Below are 19,286 nucleotides of genomic sequence, written 5' to 3' on the forward strand. Positions count from 1 at the left end.
CACTTTACAAAACATTTTGCATGTCTATGACAACTTCTTTGGTTTAGTGACACACGATGGTGGAAGAATGTGAAGGAGATTAATGGGTCCTGATCCAAGGAAAATGAAGAGTGCACAGGGTTGTCCGATTTCAAGTCACATTCATATGAGATGGACGTAGAAGAAAATGAACAAAAAAGTAAAAAAAAATTGTGTAATCTACCGGCAACAATGCCATAACAAACAATTATTCCAGCTTACCTACATCTTCAATTTTCCCTTAGACAAGTATTGTTGTTTAATACAATGTAATGTAATGTTCTTTTATAAATAAATTGTTAAACAACAAATATTATCATTTAAAAAAAATTAATAACATACACAAACAAATTATATTTAATGAAATAATAATATTAAAAGTTCTAATTTTTTTACTAAAGCAAAAATATTATTAGACAAAATTCGATTTTTTTAAAAAAATTGTTCACCTAAAAAATGTCATTAGATTTAATATTTTTGCTTTAGTAAAAAAATTCAAATTTTTAATATTATTATTTTACTAAATATAATTTATTTGTTTATGTCATTAGAGTTTTTTAAAAAATGATAATACTTTTTGTTTAATAATTTATTTATAGAAGAACATTATACTACATTATAAATAAAATACTTAAACAATCACATTTGGGCAAGAAAAAATCTAAGATGAAGGCATGTTGGGACAATTGTTTCTATTATAGTCATGTTGTCGGCAAATTCCACATTTTTCTACTTTCCCGTTCATTTTCGTCTTCGTTCATCTCAATATGAATGTGAGTTGAAATCGGACAACCCTTCTCTTTCTCCTTGCATCAGGATCCCACTAATCTCCTTCATATTCTTGTTACATTAATTCGTGTGACAGTAAACCAAATGAGTTGTTATAGACGTGCAAAATGTGTTATAAGGTGAATAGCGGCGGACACATAGTTCATGTGGTCAATATTGACAGATTTACAAGCAGCCATGATGTGAGAACACAAGAAGTGTTTAGCCTAATATTCACCACAATCACACATTTGAGATTGTAACATTATTCTAAACCTTACGGGTGGTCTGTGGTTTGGGTGTTTGAAGTGGGGATTGGGTTTGTTTGTCGAATTCGTATGTGTATTTAATTCTTGCTGACCGTTATTCATTGCCTCAAAGACGACTTCAGAATACTGTGAGTCGGAGTTGAGCACTTAGGCTTATTCGCACGAATGTCCTCAAGATGTCGCCAGTGCATCTTCTACGTGTATGCGTAACCTGTAAATATCCAATCAATCTATTATGTTATGAAATTTTATTGAAAGTAAAGTTTAACGAAAAAATAAAATAGATTATCACTAGTCAACATGAGTGGCTTCTTTAAATGTTTGTCGTTTGAGTTACCGCGAAGAAAGTTTTGTGCAATGAGGTGCAGGTAGAAGAAATGGGATGTGTCCTGAATTCATAAGTTACTTGGGTTGTTGTAGGCACTTATAATCGAGGAGTGTCTATCTGAAATGAGAGAAATGTTAATTTGCAGAGTACCATGTCTTCTCAAATTCTTTAGGAAAAAACCTCATGTTGAAGTTGTCTCTCCTTCTACGATGGCGTAGGCTATCGAGAAGATATGGTTAGCCTCATCTTGGGCTGTAGGTATCAATAATGTGCTAGTATACTCCCCGTAAAGCCATGTACCATTTACTTGTAGGTTTGGTTTGCAACCTGCAAACTCATTAATGCATGAACCAAATGACCAAAAGACACGTTTAAGCATTCTTTTGCCCGGTATGATTTCTCCTCCTTCAAACACATATTTTGTTTGAGCAACGATCACATTCTCAACTTGGCATATGATTCTTCCCGGTTTCCATGAATCATCTCCAACTCTCTTTGCTTTACTAACCATGTCTTTTTTTGTAGGATGGAGTATAATTCATGAACATTTTGATCTCTGCAATCAACATCTTGATGGAGACGATTAAGTTTGTGTTGACAATTGGTTGGGTTTGTTATGTGATGTGTTTGTCGAGTTGTCGATGTTGCGTGAGACAAGTGTGATGATCTCTGATACTCTTGATGATTCATTTCTTATTATGCCTCTTTGAATTACATGAGCCTAAGCTCCATGTATAATCATTCTCATGTGATTTGTACACAAGTTTAGCCTCGTCAGAATATATTATTTTGATTTCTGATACTATATTATGCTCAAATACATTATGCTTCATCAAAGGCCACTGATTAGTTGGTGGTTATAAGTTATGTTGTTGTTGAACTATGTGTCGCCCCTATTCACTTTATAACATATTTTGCATGATAACTCATTTGTTTATTGTCCCACAAATTAATGTGACAAGTAAAATAATAATATTAAAAATTTTAATTTTTTACTAAAGCAAAAATATTATTAGACAAAATTTAAGTTTTTTAAAAAATTATTCACCTAAAAAATCTCTTATATAAATTAAATAATATAAGAAAAATAATTATATTTAATAATATCATTAAATTATTTTAATAAAAAAATATTTTCGAAACTAATTAAAAACATATTTATATAATATAATATTTATATTATTTTAATAATTTAAATTAAAAAAATTAATATACAAAAGTCGGGTGACTAAACCAGACTTTCTTAGATTTGGATTAAAGTGATTCAGTTTGGGAAATTTTTTAAAAAGTTAGGTATTTTATAAAAATATCATATTAAAAAGGTATAGAGTTGGAAAAAATAAAACCAAGTTTATTACGTTGTTTTACAAGTGACAATCCTCAGTCATGGTTTAAATTTCTACACTTGGAAGAATATTGGCAAAATACAACTCACATAGGAATGACCCCATTCAAAGCCCTCTACGGTCGCACCTTCTATCGGCTCTTCCTCACTTGTTTCGGGCTCCGCCTTCAACCTTATTATCAATCATCAGTGCATAGAAGGTCTTCCCATAAGCTGGCCAAAAATGATACATTGGACCCTTTCAAGTTTGCCGGAAATTTGGTTTAGCTGCTATGATCTCGTTGTCCCTTCAAAGTCTACAGTTGACCCCAACCCCAGTGTCTCGTTTTCCCACCTAAAGAGCATAGCCAATGTTCCAGCCACCCCATAATGCTTCACCCCTTAGCCATGTCACCAATTCGTGGCACCTTCCTCCGATGAACCTTGAGGGCAAGGTTTCTTTTGAAGAGGTTGGTAACAGGCCCATCAGAATTTAAAGTTACCCCTAGTTGGGTATATTAAGGCAATGTATTCCTAAGATTCATTATTTATGAATTGTTGAACTATTTTTCTTAGTAGTTGTAGTGTAGTCTTAGTTATGCTTACGGTTATTTAGCTAGTAGCTCTTTATCACAAAGCATATAGACTAAACTAGACTATCTTTCATAAATTTTGAAAAATTACATAAGCATTTCCGATTTTTTTATTCTTGCACTAACTTTCCTTAATTTTTGAAAGGCAAAATTATAAATTTGGTCTCTCTAGTTATCTCTAATTTCGATTTTAGTCCCCGTTTAAATTTATTTATGAATTTTATCCCTCATTTATGTCCAATCCCGCAAACTTGGTTCTCAAGCTCAGATTTTGACGTTGATTGTTACAAATGAACATTGACTGTCACGTGTCACGTTTTAATTGAACCATAAACAGGTGAGTCATTTTAATCGAATGTTGTAAATTTGATCTTCACTAAACTGCAAAAACTCAAACAAAAACAAAATTTGATACACTAATACATCATGCAGTAATCAAATATTCATAACCAAACGGTAAAAAAAGTGCAAACATTAAGACCACGACTGCATTCATTCATATTAGGCTTCTTTTTCTTCTTCATCATCGTCTTCTTCGGAAATGCTGCCGCGAAACAAGTCCTTGTAGGAGAGTCAAAACTTGAGGCCGTCGAAGTCGTGGAAGATTTTGGAGTTGTCGCAGGCAACATTTCGGGAGTCAAAGAAAACTTCACTGGTGGTGTCGAGTGCCGAAAAATCCAAGCAAAAATCTCCCTGTAGTCCTAGAAAAACCAAATTTATAATTTTGCCTATTTGAAAATATACATTACACTAATCCCCTAAAATGTTTAAAAAATATTTCATCAAACTTCCCCTATAAAAGTTGTTATTGTAAATGTTAAAAAATAGAGATTTTTGTATAACTTCACAAATTCATAAATGATTAGTGTAATAGGTTGAATGATTAGCGTAATTTACTTATTATTCTTCTGTTCAAATTCATAATGACATCAATTATTTAAATTTATTAATTATAATACTTTTATATTATTTACATTACCATGTATTTCAATAAAGTACTACAAATAGTTAATTTTTAAAATATTCATGACAATCATTTTATCCTTTAAAAAATTATGGTATTAAATAAAACATGTACAGTTCTATGTTTATGATATTGTTGGTCTTCATACAGTTTCTTCTGTGAATGTAAAACTACGTGCACAATTTGAATGTTACAATTAAAATTAAAATATAGTATATAAAATAAACTCCCCCTCCCCTCTCTGTCATCAATAAACATTATCATCCAACGGCTTCTAAAGCATTTTTTTTATATATAAAAAATGAACCTTAAAATTATCCTAAAAAAGTTACAACTAAAATTAATTCTAGATGTCAAATGAAAAGAGTCATCATATAGATTATACATGCCCCAACATCATTCCCCCAACATTCCATTCCAAGCTAAGTTGTTACACGAGATAAGGAAAACGGGGGCAAGGGGGTAAATATCGGTATAAAGTAAAACTGGTCCATGCACTACAAATTAGAATATGGGGGGGGCCAATTACAGCCACCTAATTTTTCATAAAATCAATAACCTCGAAAAAGTAGCCAGCAAAATTAAGAGAAAAATAATAAAACTTATTACGATAACAACTATTGATGAATGGAAAGAAAATGTCCTTTGGTTTTGTCACAAATTACCTCTATTTACATGATTGAAACTCATCAGTCACCATGTCAAAGTATTATACTACAATCTCTGCCCCATCTCCCTTCTGTGTTGCCTTATTTGGTTGTTGGTATAGAAGATGCGAGGAATGCAAGAAAAATGAATTTCATTAAAACATCCTTTGCTCAACTTCTTGGACGGGATGCCATTTCCATCTGGCACCTCTGCCTGCCATTGATGCATGACCAAAAACACTGATGGACAAAAAAACAGAAATTAATACATAATATGTCATTGACTTTCAGAATTAGCAAAAAGTTTGCTCTAATGGAAGTAAAAAGTCACATTGGCTTATGGAAGTGTCTAGAAATTATCAAATTATATCTACAACAGGTGTTAGATGAAAGTAATTGAGCCCAAAATGCAAAATTCAGCAATAAAAGGAATATCACATACCATCTCGGGCTCAAAATGAATACCATCTTCAAATTGAAAATAATTTGCAGGACCGTTGTGCTCTGCTTGAACAAATGATTGGGGACTTTTCCTGTCCATGGCATGAACTGCTCTGATACAAGGTTCTCCTTTTTCTTCTTGTTTGATGTAAAAAATCTTCAGTATCTAAAACGTATGAAACCTAACATGCAACATGTTCCCAGGAAAATACAATGGAAATTCAGAAACACAATAGGACAAACATCAAATGAATTAACAAAATGAGCAAAAGAGAAAATAGAATTAGTAGGATTCAGGCAAGAATGGTGTATATATTTATAAAATATGCAAATGTAAATTATTAAATACCTTAGATGAACTGCAAGCTATCTTACACTCTAGACCATTGATAATTTGTAGTCCATCCAAGGTCTGGCTTGAATATTCATCACTAATGGCATACTTGCGCTTATTCCTGCAGAAGTACATAAACCAAAATAAATACAAATGTTATCTAAGCATTGGCATGCTAAGGAACCAACAATTCTTATTCATCAAATACCTCTTCAGGTAAATTCCCGACTTCTCCTTTTTGTCAGGGACAACAGATAGGAAGTCATTGTGCAGATAGGCTGAAAAATTAGGGTCCATTGACACTGCAGTCATTTCAGGCTTATCATATCCATAGTCCATCAGTTGAATAGACGACAATTGGGTAGGTGCAGGAGACTGCAATGTGTGAAAGAAAACTAAGTTATAGAACATACCAAACTCTCCATTTAAACTAAAATAAAAATGCTGAACTAAGTTGAGAAGTGGAACAAATAAAAGCTTACACATTCAATACGATATATGTTCTCATCATGGAGAAGAACACGGGCATTTTCGTGATAAACTAAATCAACGAATCTTCCAGGTTTTCTTGAATTTTCATATGCATATAGTTGAAGCAGCTTGTTATCCATCTCTTCGGTGGCAACAACCTGAAGCTGAAATACAAAGGACAAATTTTCAGGATTAGAAAGAACATGGAATGACAAGGTCTAAGTAGAGAAGAATAGGTTTTATGCACGTTACCTGTTTAACAAGTTTATATATCAGCTTGTCTAATGTGAATAAGACATATGACTGAGTTCCAATAATAGCTCGACACTCATCCTCAAATTTTGTACTATCAGAAGAACCATCCAGTAAATTGTAAAGGGCATCCATAAACCTGTAGCAAAAAGGTCACCCCTCAATCTTGCATAGATAATTAAATATTTAAATGCATCTTCAAATTTATACTAGGATGTAACATTATATTTACCTGCCATATTGATCACTAGAGCCTGTATCATTTGAAGCCCTCCACTTCTTTTCAGCAGATGATGAATTAACCTTTGCAGATTGGATCCTCTCATACAATGTCTGTCAAAAATAGCAAAAGAAAATGCAGGATAAGGAAATATATCATAAGGTCTGAATGAAACCACTGGTTAATCCGCAACCATAATCATAAATATATACAAATGTGAAAATAAAAACATTTGTACCTGATGAAGTCTAAACAGCACATAAAAGGAATCATTTCCATAAAAGACTCGAACAGTCCTTTGTTTGTCATGCAACACTGGAGGAACATGTTTTGCCAGAGGCTTTACAGTGACAAGAAAGCGCTCTGAATATGGCAATGAGGCACCATCTCCTTCAACATCATTGGCATCAGTCATTCCTTCTGCTTCACCTTCACTCTCAGCCTTGTTATCATGTTCATGATCTCCATTCTCCTCATGTTCTCGAGAACACTCCTCACCATCGGCAGACTCAGTACCAGAAACATCACCATTTTCAGAAGCATTTTCACTGTCCTCCATTGATCTATGGGGACTTTCTTCGCCTTCGTCATCAGCATCATTTTCTCCTCCAGCTTCACCACGAACTTCTTCCCCATGTCTATTTTGGTATTGTCGACAAATGGTACCATCTTTTCCTTTATGAACTGCCTCCAAACCAGCATGTCCATAAACTTCACAGTTATCCTCTTCAAAGTCTCCACCATTAGGTGATAACTCACCCTCTTCTCTTTCACTTTTGAAGTGTCCAACTTCTTCGTGATATCTGTGAACTTTAGTGTCCTCATTGATGGCCCCATTTGTGGATGTAACTGGTCTTGTAGAATCAGCACCCTAAGTCAGAATAAATAAAATAGAAAATAAGGACATTGTTGCCAATAGTATGCACTGTACAGTCCAATACAACACACAGAATGTGTAACAAAAGCAAGTCTGAGAAGACAGACAATGAAGGAGGAAGAGAAGAACATTGGAGCAGAGACTAATTTTCATTTAGGCCTAAGTTCCAAGAATTACTGGTCTTAAAATGACATAAGCACATTAACACCTAATCTTCAGTTGCATGTAAACACAATCTGTCTTGGTATCATGAAATGAAAATTCAAATTAAAAAGAAAAAAAATAGATGCAAGCCAAACTATTATGTGTTACTGAGAACTTCAGCAGCATGGTAACCACTGAGCCTAAAAACTCAAGTAAAAAGGAAATGGTGCTCTTGATACTCTTTTTTCAAAAAACCAACAGTATATATAGCATTCCGGCTTAACATCTAAGTCATAGTAAGAATATAAATTAAATATGAAGATCAAATTCATCACAGAAAGAGAATCATACTAATCAAATAATAAAGCATCCACATACTACAAGAATAATTATTTGGGCCAACTTGCTTTTTAGAAAATCATCTTAACTAATGCAAGATAAAGAGTCATAAGAATCCAGTTTGCAATACAGAGGCTTCAGATCTATAAGCCCAGCAGCTTTAATTGCTAGTTAAGTGCAAGGCAAAATGTTAATCAGGAGAATGCTATAAAAAGGAGAAACAAAGTCATCTCATTCATATAAAGCCATCAAATTTATGTCCTTCCTAAATCCAGATAATCTGTTTCAATGCACCGTTTTGATTGTCTTACTTGAAATTAGAAATGAAGATATATAATCAAGACAATTATAGACTGTTTATAATGTCTTACTTGGAATTAGAAGTGAAGACATATAATTAAGACAACTATATGCCATCAATAAATTAGAAATTGAGACAACACAGAATATTTAAAGTGTTTGACTCACAGGATTTAACTGGTTTGTTACTTAAGTAAAACTCTACACTAAACACAAATCAAAATTAACCCTCTTAAGAGGAATAATTTCCATATGCACATTAACTTGAAAGTAGATTTACATAAGCTGAAAAGGGAGTTAAGCCATACCTCTAATGAAGGTAAACCAAGTCCTCCCTCACCAGAAATATTACCAGGTCTTGATGGAGTAGCAGTAAGTCCTTGCAGAAAAAAGAGGTAACCCAATACCATTCATGATCACAGAAAAAAAAAGTTGAAAATCAAAGGAAAGGAAACAAATAACAAGATCACGAATTTGAGATAAATACCATAGATATCAATTTTGGATGGTGGCCAAAGCCACAATGCTGAAGATTTAAGACGTGTTAAACAATTTATACTACACATATATATAAATGCTAAATACAACCCAAATTAATGACATTTGTAATTAATGTTCAGAAGTCATAGCCTTCTAAACACACAGGTCAACAACAAAAATCAAAGAATAATTAAGCCTCTAATGCTTAAAATAACTCAATTCACGAACAAAAATGCTTTTGTTTTTCTTTTAGTAGATTCTACTATTGATTTCTTAACATGTTTCCATAGGGTAAGTGTTAATGAAACCCTAATAATAATAATTCTACAAAGATGTAAGAATTAATTATTAAGATAAATGGAACAATAAGAATCAAGTAGTGTCATCATTCTTGAGTCAAGTTGCCAACCTGATGCATTATCCACATTTGTTCTTCTACTAATTAGCTCCATACCCAAGGTCAATGAGACATTAGCATTCACCAACCGTTCAATGGAATGATCTTGCTTATTGGCTCTTGATACTTCATCAGGCGTGGATGCATTTATATGCACTTTACCATGCTGTGTACTACTTCCCAAGGTTTCATTCTTATGTGCCGAGCGTTCTAAATCAAGATGATTATCTTCTTTAACCTTATTATCCCCACTTGTTTGCCATTGTTTGCAGGAATTTGATTGTTCTGATGGAAAGTTCTCATCCCCATTTCTATTAGTGTTTAAATTCTTAGGATTTGTTGCAGGACTACTATCCCCATCATCAATTGCAGTGCCAGTTTTGGCAGAATTATTCTTATTAGCCTTGACAACATCTTCTGTATCTTCTGGACCTTGGGGTCGAGAAGGAACACCAAGCATGGGTTCTAAAAATGTTGTCCAAATCTTCATAGCTTTATCCAACTGTTCAGTTGTACACATTTCTCCACAAGAATATTTTATGAGTTGATACAAATCTTCATGAATCTCCGAATCAGGATACACAAATTCCAAGTGAGGAATAATAGGCTGTCTGTTTCCAGCAGCAATTGCAAGAAGAACATCATCTTCTTTTCTTTTCTTCTCACTAATTTCTTTTATTTCTGCAAGTAAGACTGTAAAATGCACAGCAAAAGCAAGGAGTTACAAGTTAGACCTCAGGAGAATAAAAAACTATGGTATCATGATCACCACATATTTGAATGTTTGAAGTTCCACTGCACTCAAACAATAATAAGTCACTCATTTTGCATGTAGTTATAGAAACTATGTTGTGCTGTAAGCAATACAATCAAAGCAAATGCATGCCCTGGTACATCAGGCAAGGAAGGGGGGTACATAAGCAAGTAGAAGAAAGTAAAAGGAAGATGATATATCACATGGTTAACCTTTTAGAAGCCATAAAAATATTAATTTATTAAAATAGTGGGAAAAAAAACTTAACAATTCAATGTTCTTGCAGGACAACACAATCCTTTACCTTTAGTGCTCAAGCTTTTTGTATCCTGCTGCTTAAAGTAGAAACTACGGTGATCAAGTGATTTGTGATAGTTCTTTGCATATATTTCAGCCCAAACTTTATTAAAATCAGAACGACACCTTGCCCACTCATCCTGTTTCTGCTTCAAGCGGGTTAATATGACTGGCAAAGCTAAAGATGCATTCTTCTTTAGCACATCCATTACATCAAGCCCATGATCACCATATAATCGTTCAATGCACCTAAGATTTAGAGCTAAAAGAACACAGTAAAAAAGTCATATCAGAACATGGAAAACATCAAGAAACTACTTTGTACAGCATATATGTACTTTGAAAATTTTGATTCATCAAATGGAAAGCACATAACCTGTTAAGTGCTCCTCAATACGAATTGGACTATCTCCTTTAATTATATTAGCATTAACCTTTTCTAAGAGCTCTTCAACACGCTTAGTTGCCACATTTACAGACTCTAACAACATATCAAGTTCAAACCTGCCAGCATAAGTTTAAATAATATCAGCAATGTGCAAGCCAAAGAGAACCTGTAGAAATACATCTCTGAACATTTCAGTGACATCAAAACTAACTAAAAAGTAAAAACATGATCACAACCAATAAAATAAGTATTTTAAAGGATAAATATAAATTAATGGTAAGCTCAAACCTGTCATCTTCACATCTAAATAAGCTCTCCTCATACTGATTTTTGCGCATGTGTTTAAAGGAATAGTCCTCACTGCCAGAAGTAACAGAAACCCAATGATCATTCAACACCTCTGCACCAAGTTCTGTTCTCTGGCTAGCTGGTGGTATTGGGTACTGTGTGAGCACAAATAGTACATATATAAAACACAATCAGTGAGAGAATATTAGAGATTTCATTAGGAGTTAGGACATACTTAAAACAAAGAGACAAGTGAAGCAACCATACATTTTTCGGTAGAAGACAGTAACTGGGAGTGCATTGTTCACAGTTCGAAAGATCAAGCTCACTTATAGGTTTCGCTGCATACTTATCCTTGCCGGCGTACAGAGATGTCTTAGGAACCAAAACATCCTTGTTAGCAATTGCATTGGATTTGTCCCTTTCTCGGCATTCGCGGTCCCTTTCTTTCATCCCATCATCCCTATCACGATCTCGATCCCTGTCCTCTACCTTCACTGGTTTTGGTCCGTGTCCTTCATGCCAAAAGGACTTTGATTAATAAGTAACGGTCAGATTTTTTGGGCCACAACAAGAAGCTGAAAATGTTCATGTGGGCCCATGCTACATAATATCCCAAGATAACAGAAGAAAAGAAAACATGATACTTACTTTTTTTCAGGAGACCAGCAAGGAATCCTTCTGTGTGACAAACTTGATTAGAAAGAATAAAAAGAAAAACTAGATTTTGTAGAAAGTGAAAATTTATTTTGAACTTGAACATTACCGTTCTTCTCACATTGAACCAAAAATTCATCAAATCCCTCCATAAGATCTGCATGTTTTCCCAGTAAATTGCCCACCTTGAAGAATAAGCCACTAGATGTTAGCAATTATATGAAGTATACCACAAGATAACAAATTTCACCCCATAAATACAGTCACATCAAGCTGATAGTGATACTAAATTGAATTGAGTGACCTTAACTATCTTCAACAAAAGATAAGCCACTTCACAATATCATTTAACATTTTTATAAAAGCATTCACTCTTTTCAGATTCTCAACATGGAGGATGGTTGGAACTTGAGTGTATTTGGAAAGCTCTTCCTAAAACAGATCAAACAGTAAGTTCTGTTTGGAAATCCAGTTAAGTCAAAGCATAGCAAATTATAAAGTTGAAGTAATTTGTGACATTATTGAAAATTAATCTTTCATGATGCATGAATATGGAGTTGTACAAAATTGTCCTTTGTCTAGTAAATAATGAAAATTAAAACTATGTAAGAAGCCAATGGTCATTTAAGAAATAATTCTATAAAGCATGGACACTTGTCTAGTATGAAGTATAGCAATGTCAGACATGTTTCCGACACTGACACCAACACCATCCCAACACTTGTCTAACACGTGTCAGACAATTCTCGTTAGGTGTCCAATTAAGAAAAATGTTAGCTTCAAAACTTAAGCCAAAAACACCCCTATAAAACTTGAACACTTCAGCCGATACACCTCCATATGGATGGGTGCACACTAACTTTTAAAATAGTTAGCTTAAAATATAATAAAATATTAAAAAATACAGCTCTCAACTTTTTCTATGAGGCTTGTTTTCATAGAAAAAAACTTAGGTTGGTATAAAAATGAGAATGTGAATATACCATCCATTGAAATATTTTGTTGTGTCACTCAAATTTCATTTCATTAGTTTATTTTCTCTCTCTGTTATGTTACTCGTGTGTGTATGCGGTATCCAGGTGTCCTATATTTTAGATTAAGACATTAGCTGTGTCTGAGTGTCCAGGTTGGTTTAGAGTCTGGGCTTCATAAACTATCATAACCTATTATTTAATCTTGGTCATTCACCCTGATAAATAACCATGCTGATAAGCTCCTCTCATTGTAATGATACTCCAAGTCTTTCTGGAAACAAAAACTTAGTGCAGGATTTTTTTCTCTTTTTTCCTATAACTAGTTCTTCATTTCCATCAAATGGCCAATGTTCAATGCCAGCCAAATTAAATTCACAGTATTGATTTCGACAAAACCAGAAAAGAAGCTATTAAAAGTTAAATGTATAAACCATACCAATGATTGCAACTCATGTCGGGCAATTATTTCCTTGCTGTAGATATTTAGGCACTTCAAAAATTCCTGGTAATCCTCAGGATTTCTTAATTTCTCCTTCACTTTGTCAAGGTAACCAAGCACTGGACTATACATACCTGAGATAACAAGGTTTTAAATAATAAAAAGAATCATAAAAGGAAAATAAATGGCTTAAATTACTACAAACATTGGACAAAGGATTTTTCTTCTAAGTTCTAACAAGTAAAACATGGAAAAGATTTTACAGTATATATAGCCTAACAGCCTTGATATTAAATTAAATATAAAATAGATAGCATATCTGAATTATAGATAATCCAATCAACAAAGAGCTCATATTTTTCTACCTTTTACCATTATATATGGCAGAAATATGAAACATTTTTGCATTATATAATATATGTTATTGATTCGGTTCTTTTTCTATTATAGATTGAAGTATATGTTTCCAATGCTATAACGTGCATTAATGTTCATAAACTTTGTTTGAGAAGTAAAAAACATTTCTAAATTTTAAAATTAAAAGTATTGACATACGCACTTTTCAAAGAACTTTTATCCTCACAAGCATATGAGATAGGGTGCATGCCAAAATTTTCATCAGTATCATGCAATGGTTCAGCACCAGAGTCTTCAGCCCTAATACCAGATTTCCGCTTGCGAGATATACCATCATGATCATAATCTCTACTGCCCTTTTCCTTCTCATCATGCCTCCTCTGATCCTTATCGGCCCTAATCAAACATCTGTCAAGTTCTGGATCAGGATGGTCAGCACTGAGGTCACGATCACCATGTGAAGCTATGTTCCTTTCTCTCTAGCATAAAGATAAGTAAAATATCAGCTTAGTGACCAACTATAAAATCACAGGGACATAGGATTACACAGAGATAAACCTTTTCAACATGCATTTGCCTAATTATTGGCATAGCAGAGCTCCTATCGGGAAGGAGAGAATTTCGAGCCAAACCACAGTGATTAGAGGCTGTTCCTGAAGTATCAGGAAGAAAATGAGTAAACTCCCTAAGAAGATCCACATGGTCCTGGAAAAGTGCAGCAACCTGGAGAAATCCAATATATGATTAAAATGAGTGTCTAAAGAATTATAATACTAAAATAACAAATTTTCCTAAGTACTTGATAACATAGCCATAGACACCAGACAGAACTGACCTCCTTGTAAACCTCAGCAATAGACTTGGCTTCCCTTCTGTACATATTTAATATGTCTAGAAATGACTTATAAACACGGTCATTGTCATGAAAACGAGCCTGCATGACAAGAACCCAATCAATCAGATTCAAAAGTTAAGCTGTCCATATGTGTTGAAAGACATTAACCAAATATATCAATTATAAAATTAACAATGTATTTACCTTAATCTTGCCCACAAAATTTATGGCTTCTGCAAATTCAACGGGCTTCTTTTGGGGAGGTTGTTCATCCTCCAATGGAAGTGTAATTTCATATCCCTTTGGCAAGAAGGTGTTAAATCCCAAAATTAGATCTTTGTGCCCTTTAAACAGTTCCTTCACTCTTGCAATGACACCTGATGTATCAATTCTGCAAATGAAGAATTGAGAAACTAATCAATTTAAGCTAACGAAATCCAGATCCTCACTACTAAGAAAATATAATTGACAAAGCAAATAAAAAATCTTGGTGTTGGGAGAATGTAGTACAACATGATCAAACCTTTGAGCCTTGAAATCCTTCATGACTTCCAGAAAGTCATCATACTTTTCCCTCTTATCTTGAAACATGTCCTTTACTGCCTTGAGATATGCCAAGGCATCATCTGTGGTTAGTTTCTGAGCACCGCCACTCGTCATCTGTGGTTGCCCCGAGCTTCATTACAAAAAATTTCAAAAAAAATATTCAAATTATTGGAGAAGTTGACGACTGAGTATTTAGCACATTATGACACCATTCAATTCTGAATGTAGCAGAAGTGTAGAGGATCTACTATAACATGATTGAATCTCAATAGCACAACCTAGAGCAACTGCTTTGGTTTTACAATAATTTTCACCCATGACTTTTCATTGTCTTTATCTTGTTAATGCCTACAGAACATTCTATTCATAATACAATTGAGTTAGCAAAATCTAGAGAATTTAACTCGTATAAGTTTCAATTAACTTGCTGAATAATGCAGATAACTGGAGACATTACAGAATAATCTTCCAACAAAGACCATCTCACCAAGTCAAACCATAAAATAAACACTTGAACCTTCACCAGACACTAAACTTGCATAACAGATGAGAAACACCAAACAATCATTGTAGTGCATTTAAACTGAAGAAGCAAATGTTACATCAACGCAGATAATAAAAATTTAGAAGAAACAAAAAAAAAATTCCACAAAACAAGACAAAAATTTTAAAAAAATAAAGTAAACTTACGGTTCTCCTCTAGAAGACACCATAGGCCGTTTCAGTTGTGAACTCATGTAAACATCATCCCTTGACCTCTTCATTCCTAACAATAACTACAACAACAAAAATTAAAACAATAAACAAAAACACAATAAAAAAAACACATCTTTTCAAACTCAAACACAATTGAAAAATCCAAGAAACCCAACTTTCACATTCGAACAAAAGCAACAAGCAGGAAGCAGATCTAACCGCAGGGAAATTCACAAAAGCATGAAACGCGAGCAAGATTTCCAGCCCCAAAATTGCACACAGATCGCCCTCGTAAGAGCCAAATCCTAACAAAGAGAATCAAGAAAGCAAAATTTGCATTACTTCAATGAAAAGCAACGTGACGATAATTCGCAGCACAAAGAGAGGGTTCAAACAGAAAAATTACAAAGAGTGATTGTGAAGTGCACGAACTGCAGAACAAGCCTTTCAACAAATACACGGAGCACACGAATGATAGAAAGATAAGAAACACGAATAGGAAAAAGAAAACGAAAATAATAAACAAAATAAATAAAAAAAATTGAATCTTCGAGTAAACAGAAGAAAAAAAAAAGCACAATCGCTACCTCAGATGATGATAAGAGAGAACACAGAAAACTTTAGCAGCAGAGTTTCTTTCTCACTTTGAATTGAAAAATTAAAAGAAAGATAAAAAAAAATCGCTTTTATTTTTTTCTGGGTGAAGAAACAGAATGCGGAGAAAAGAATGAAGGTGAGAGAGTTCACAACGTGATATCAATATGCGTATTTATATATGCGACGCGAATGGGATATAACATAACATAACACACAGTCACAAACAGAAACAGAAACACAAAACACTCCCCAAACTATATATATATATATATATATATATATATATATATATATATATATATTAGAGAACCATATTTTTGAACCGTATTTTTACACAAATATGGAAAAAGTACTACTAGTAGTAGTATTTTTTTCTCTCTTTTTTACACATTTTTTTTGTTGCTGATAAAATTCATGAGAAATTCACTAAACAAAGGAATGCTATTTTTTCCACTTGGGAAAATGTAAATGAAATTCATTAAATAAAAATTAAGACGTGTGTGTTTTTTTAATGTAGGTTTGGTGTAGATTTTACCTAATGAAGAATATTTTGGTAGCAATTTTATTTTTTACTTAAATTTATATATATCTTCTAATTTTGGTTTGTTAACTTTGCTATTTTTGTGAACTGGAATTAGGGCTAGACAAGATTCTATGAGGATGGCAATTTGGGTACGAGGATAGGCGGTGATGATCGGAGAGATAACTTAATAAGTTAGCGCAAAAAACAAATTAAAAAAAAATTATGTGAGGGCTTGTGTTGAAAATTAGGTTTACAGGTTTTGGGGATTAGGGTTTGGTCTCGGTGTGATTTCGTGAATAGTTTTGGGTGTGAAAATAATAATTTTGACTGTTGTATTTGTAAATATAACTTTTTATTTTTTATCCCGGTCAGTGATATCCCGATATTGGAAGAAGGGGTAAAATGTATTTTTACTTTTTGTCTTTAAAAATATTTAATACGTTTCAATTTCTAGATTTACTAAAAGTAAATTATGTACCAAAAAAACAAAACTAAATGTATAACTAAAAACTACTTAAAAAAAATTAAAAACCCGAGTTTCCTTTATAAGCTTTCTCTCGTATATACTGCACCAAAAAACTACTAGTGTATGAAACTTATCATATATATATAATTTAAGAATAATTATTAAAAATATATAATTATTAAATACATAATTAATTACATTAATTATATATAATTATTATATATATATATATATATATATATTTAATAATTATTTTTAAATTATATATATAATCCATGACTATTATAAAGAAAATAATCTTATTTGATGTCATCTTTCTTTTAAATATTTTTATTCTTAATTATTATAGACTAGTACAACATTTTATTTTAACTTTCACTAATAGCTATATCTTTTAACACAAGTTACATCCAATTATATATAATTATATATGTATAAGTAACCTCCAAGTGAAAGCATGGAGTGTGCCTTTTTTTTACACTAGTTAAGATAATTGTTGTTGATGTGTCTACAATTTTTTTTAAAACATTAAATTTGATGCATTTAACAGATTCTTTTGTGCTTAAATATATTTAAGTTCATGTAAATAGGCTTCTATGTGGTAGTAGTTGTTGAAAATAAAAGATTAAATTAGTTTTTTATTCTCTAATTTATTTTTTAGGTTGGTTCTTTATTTTTTTTGGATTTAATTTAATCCTATCATCTAAATTGATTCAATGGTGTTACAAAATTGCAGTTTGTGACAATTTAAAATAGTTATTAATTGATTTTAAACCATCATAAAATATACATTTTTTAACACCATCAGTCTAGTTTAGACAATATGACCAAATTGAATGGATTTTGAAAATTAAAATATGAAATTAAATCCAAAAAAATAGATGAACAAATCAAACCTAAAAAATAAATTAGAGAAATAAAAAACTAATTTAACCAAAAAAAATTGTTGATTTTAGATCCTTAACATTTTCTTGGTATTCTTTTTAGTCCTTATCATAATTATAGTTAGTCTAGTGCTAATATGACTAACAAAATGAAGAATATTAATTAATTAATTAATTAATTAAGATAATTAAGGCAATAAAAATATTTTAAATTAATATAATTGTATTACTTTTAAGTGCATAATTTAATTCAGTAATGTATATATTATTGATTGTTGTATATAAATAAGGTAATTACATATAATTTATTTTAATGTTTAGAGTGTATTTGAAAAGTTGTTTTGACTAACTTATAAGCTACTTTAACCAAGATATTTTTATTGCTTATAATATTATTCTTACTTTCAATTCACTAATTTACTTTTAATATTATACTTTTTAAAAAATTATAATTTACGTTTTTGGGGTTATCATGTGATTGATCGAATCCGTTACAAAAAATGTAATTGATCAAAGTATTTACTTGTTTTATTTAGCGGTAGATAAGCGGGTCGGTCTGCCCTGCGTAAGGCTCATCCGCATAAGCCCGCATTGGTAGCGGACCAGTCAAATCCGCCCTACTTCTTACACGGACCAAATAAATTGGTCCGCCCCCGCCCCGTGGACCCCGCGGGTCAAACGGGCCGGTTCGCGGGCCTAGTTTTAAAAGAATTTTAATTTTAACAAAAATATAATACAATCAAATTAAGTTCAATACAAATGTAAATAAAATTTCAATAATTAGTCAATTACATCAATAAAATAAATAATATCTTAACAAAAGAAAATTCAAGCAATAAATCTAAAATATGAAATTTAAACATCTCCAACAACAAATGATTTCATATTTGAAGTAGTTTGAACCTTCTTTATCTCTATATCTTCATCTTCTTTTCCTAAAGCTCAAAATAATAATAAATATTAGAATAAAATCAAGTTAAGTTATTAAAAGACAATAATTATTACATATTATTTATCCTGCATATCAAATACTAGTAACCAATTTTTAGTATATATTATCAATAAGAAGCCTAGTTCGATATTTGTTAAACACACGTGAGGAGAAAAAATGTCCTTAGCCTGCTACAACTACTAAATATGATATGAGCTATTTTTTATAATAAAAATATATCAAAATATCTTTAAAATATTTATTTAACAATTATTTTTGGCTTAAATGATAAGAATTGATATTTTTATTATTTATGACTTTCAGATATGAAAATGATAGATTAAAAGAGAAAAAGATCGAGAAAATATCAAAAAGAAGATTTTTAGCAGATTATCACTTATCTTTTTTATCTTAATCTTTTATTTTTCTTATCTTATCCTTTTTTATCTTTATCATCTTTTAATTTAAATCTTTTATTTTTATCTTTA

General features: G+C 32.1%; 1 protein-coding gene across 8 annotated transcripts; it reads right to left on the reverse strand.

The window, feature by feature from the left end:
* Positions 1 to 3,677: 3,677 nt before the first annotated feature.
* LOC114423216 (paired amphipathic helix protein Sin3-like 4) lies at positions 3,678 to 16,183 on the reverse strand. 8 transcript variants are annotated; one of them, XR_003668810.1, is made up of 27 exons: positions 15,985 to 16,182; positions 15,804 to 15,841; positions 15,617 to 15,702; positions 15,392 to 15,477; positions 14,679 to 14,831; positions 14,360 to 14,546; positions 14,156 to 14,254; positions 13,879 to 14,043; positions 13,523 to 13,799; positions 12,961 to 13,097; positions 11,660 to 11,735; positions 11,545 to 11,574; positions 11,161 to 11,408; positions 10,894 to 11,048; positions 10,594 to 10,721; positions 10,225 to 10,479; positions 9,179 to 9,859; positions 8,598 to 8,668; positions 6,868 to 7,500; positions 6,642 to 6,742; positions 6,410 to 6,548; positions 6,169 to 6,321; positions 5,895 to 6,061; positions 5,702 to 5,807; positions 5,354 to 5,534; positions 4,930 to 5,151; positions 3,678 to 3,993 (listed from the first exon to the last, which is right to left on the reverse strand). XR_003668810.1 is itself a non-coding variant. In XM_028389883.1 (26 exons), exons 4-25 carry the CDS (start codon positions 15,463 to 15,465, stop codon positions 5,382 to 5,384), a joined length of 4,188 nt encoding a protein of 1,395 aa, XP_028245684.1. In that variant the 5' UTR covers positions 15,466 to 15,467; positions 15,617 to 15,702; positions 15,804 to 15,841; positions 15,985 to 16,182; the 3' UTR covers positions 4,709 to 5,151; positions 5,354 to 5,381. The 8 variants fall into 8 exon arrangements, 6 of the variants coding, with proteins under 6 accessions (XP_028245684.1, XP_028245687.1, XP_028245682.1 ...); XR_003668811.1 differs by having other exon boundaries at positions 3,678 to 4,001; XM_028389883.1 differs by lacking the exon at positions 3,678 to 3,993 and having other exon boundaries at positions 4,709 to 5,151; positions 15,392 to 15,467.
* Between the last annotated feature and the right edge of the window lie 3,103 nt (positions 16,184 to 19,286).

Source organism: Glycine soja, chromosome 8 (genome assembly GCF_004193775.1).
Source record: "Glycine soja cultivar W05 chromosome 8, ASM419377v2, whole genome shotgun sequence".
In the NCBI taxonomy this organism is placed as follows: domain Eukaryota; kingdom Viridiplantae; phylum Streptophyta; class Magnoliopsida; order Fabales; family Fabaceae; genus Glycine; species Glycine soja.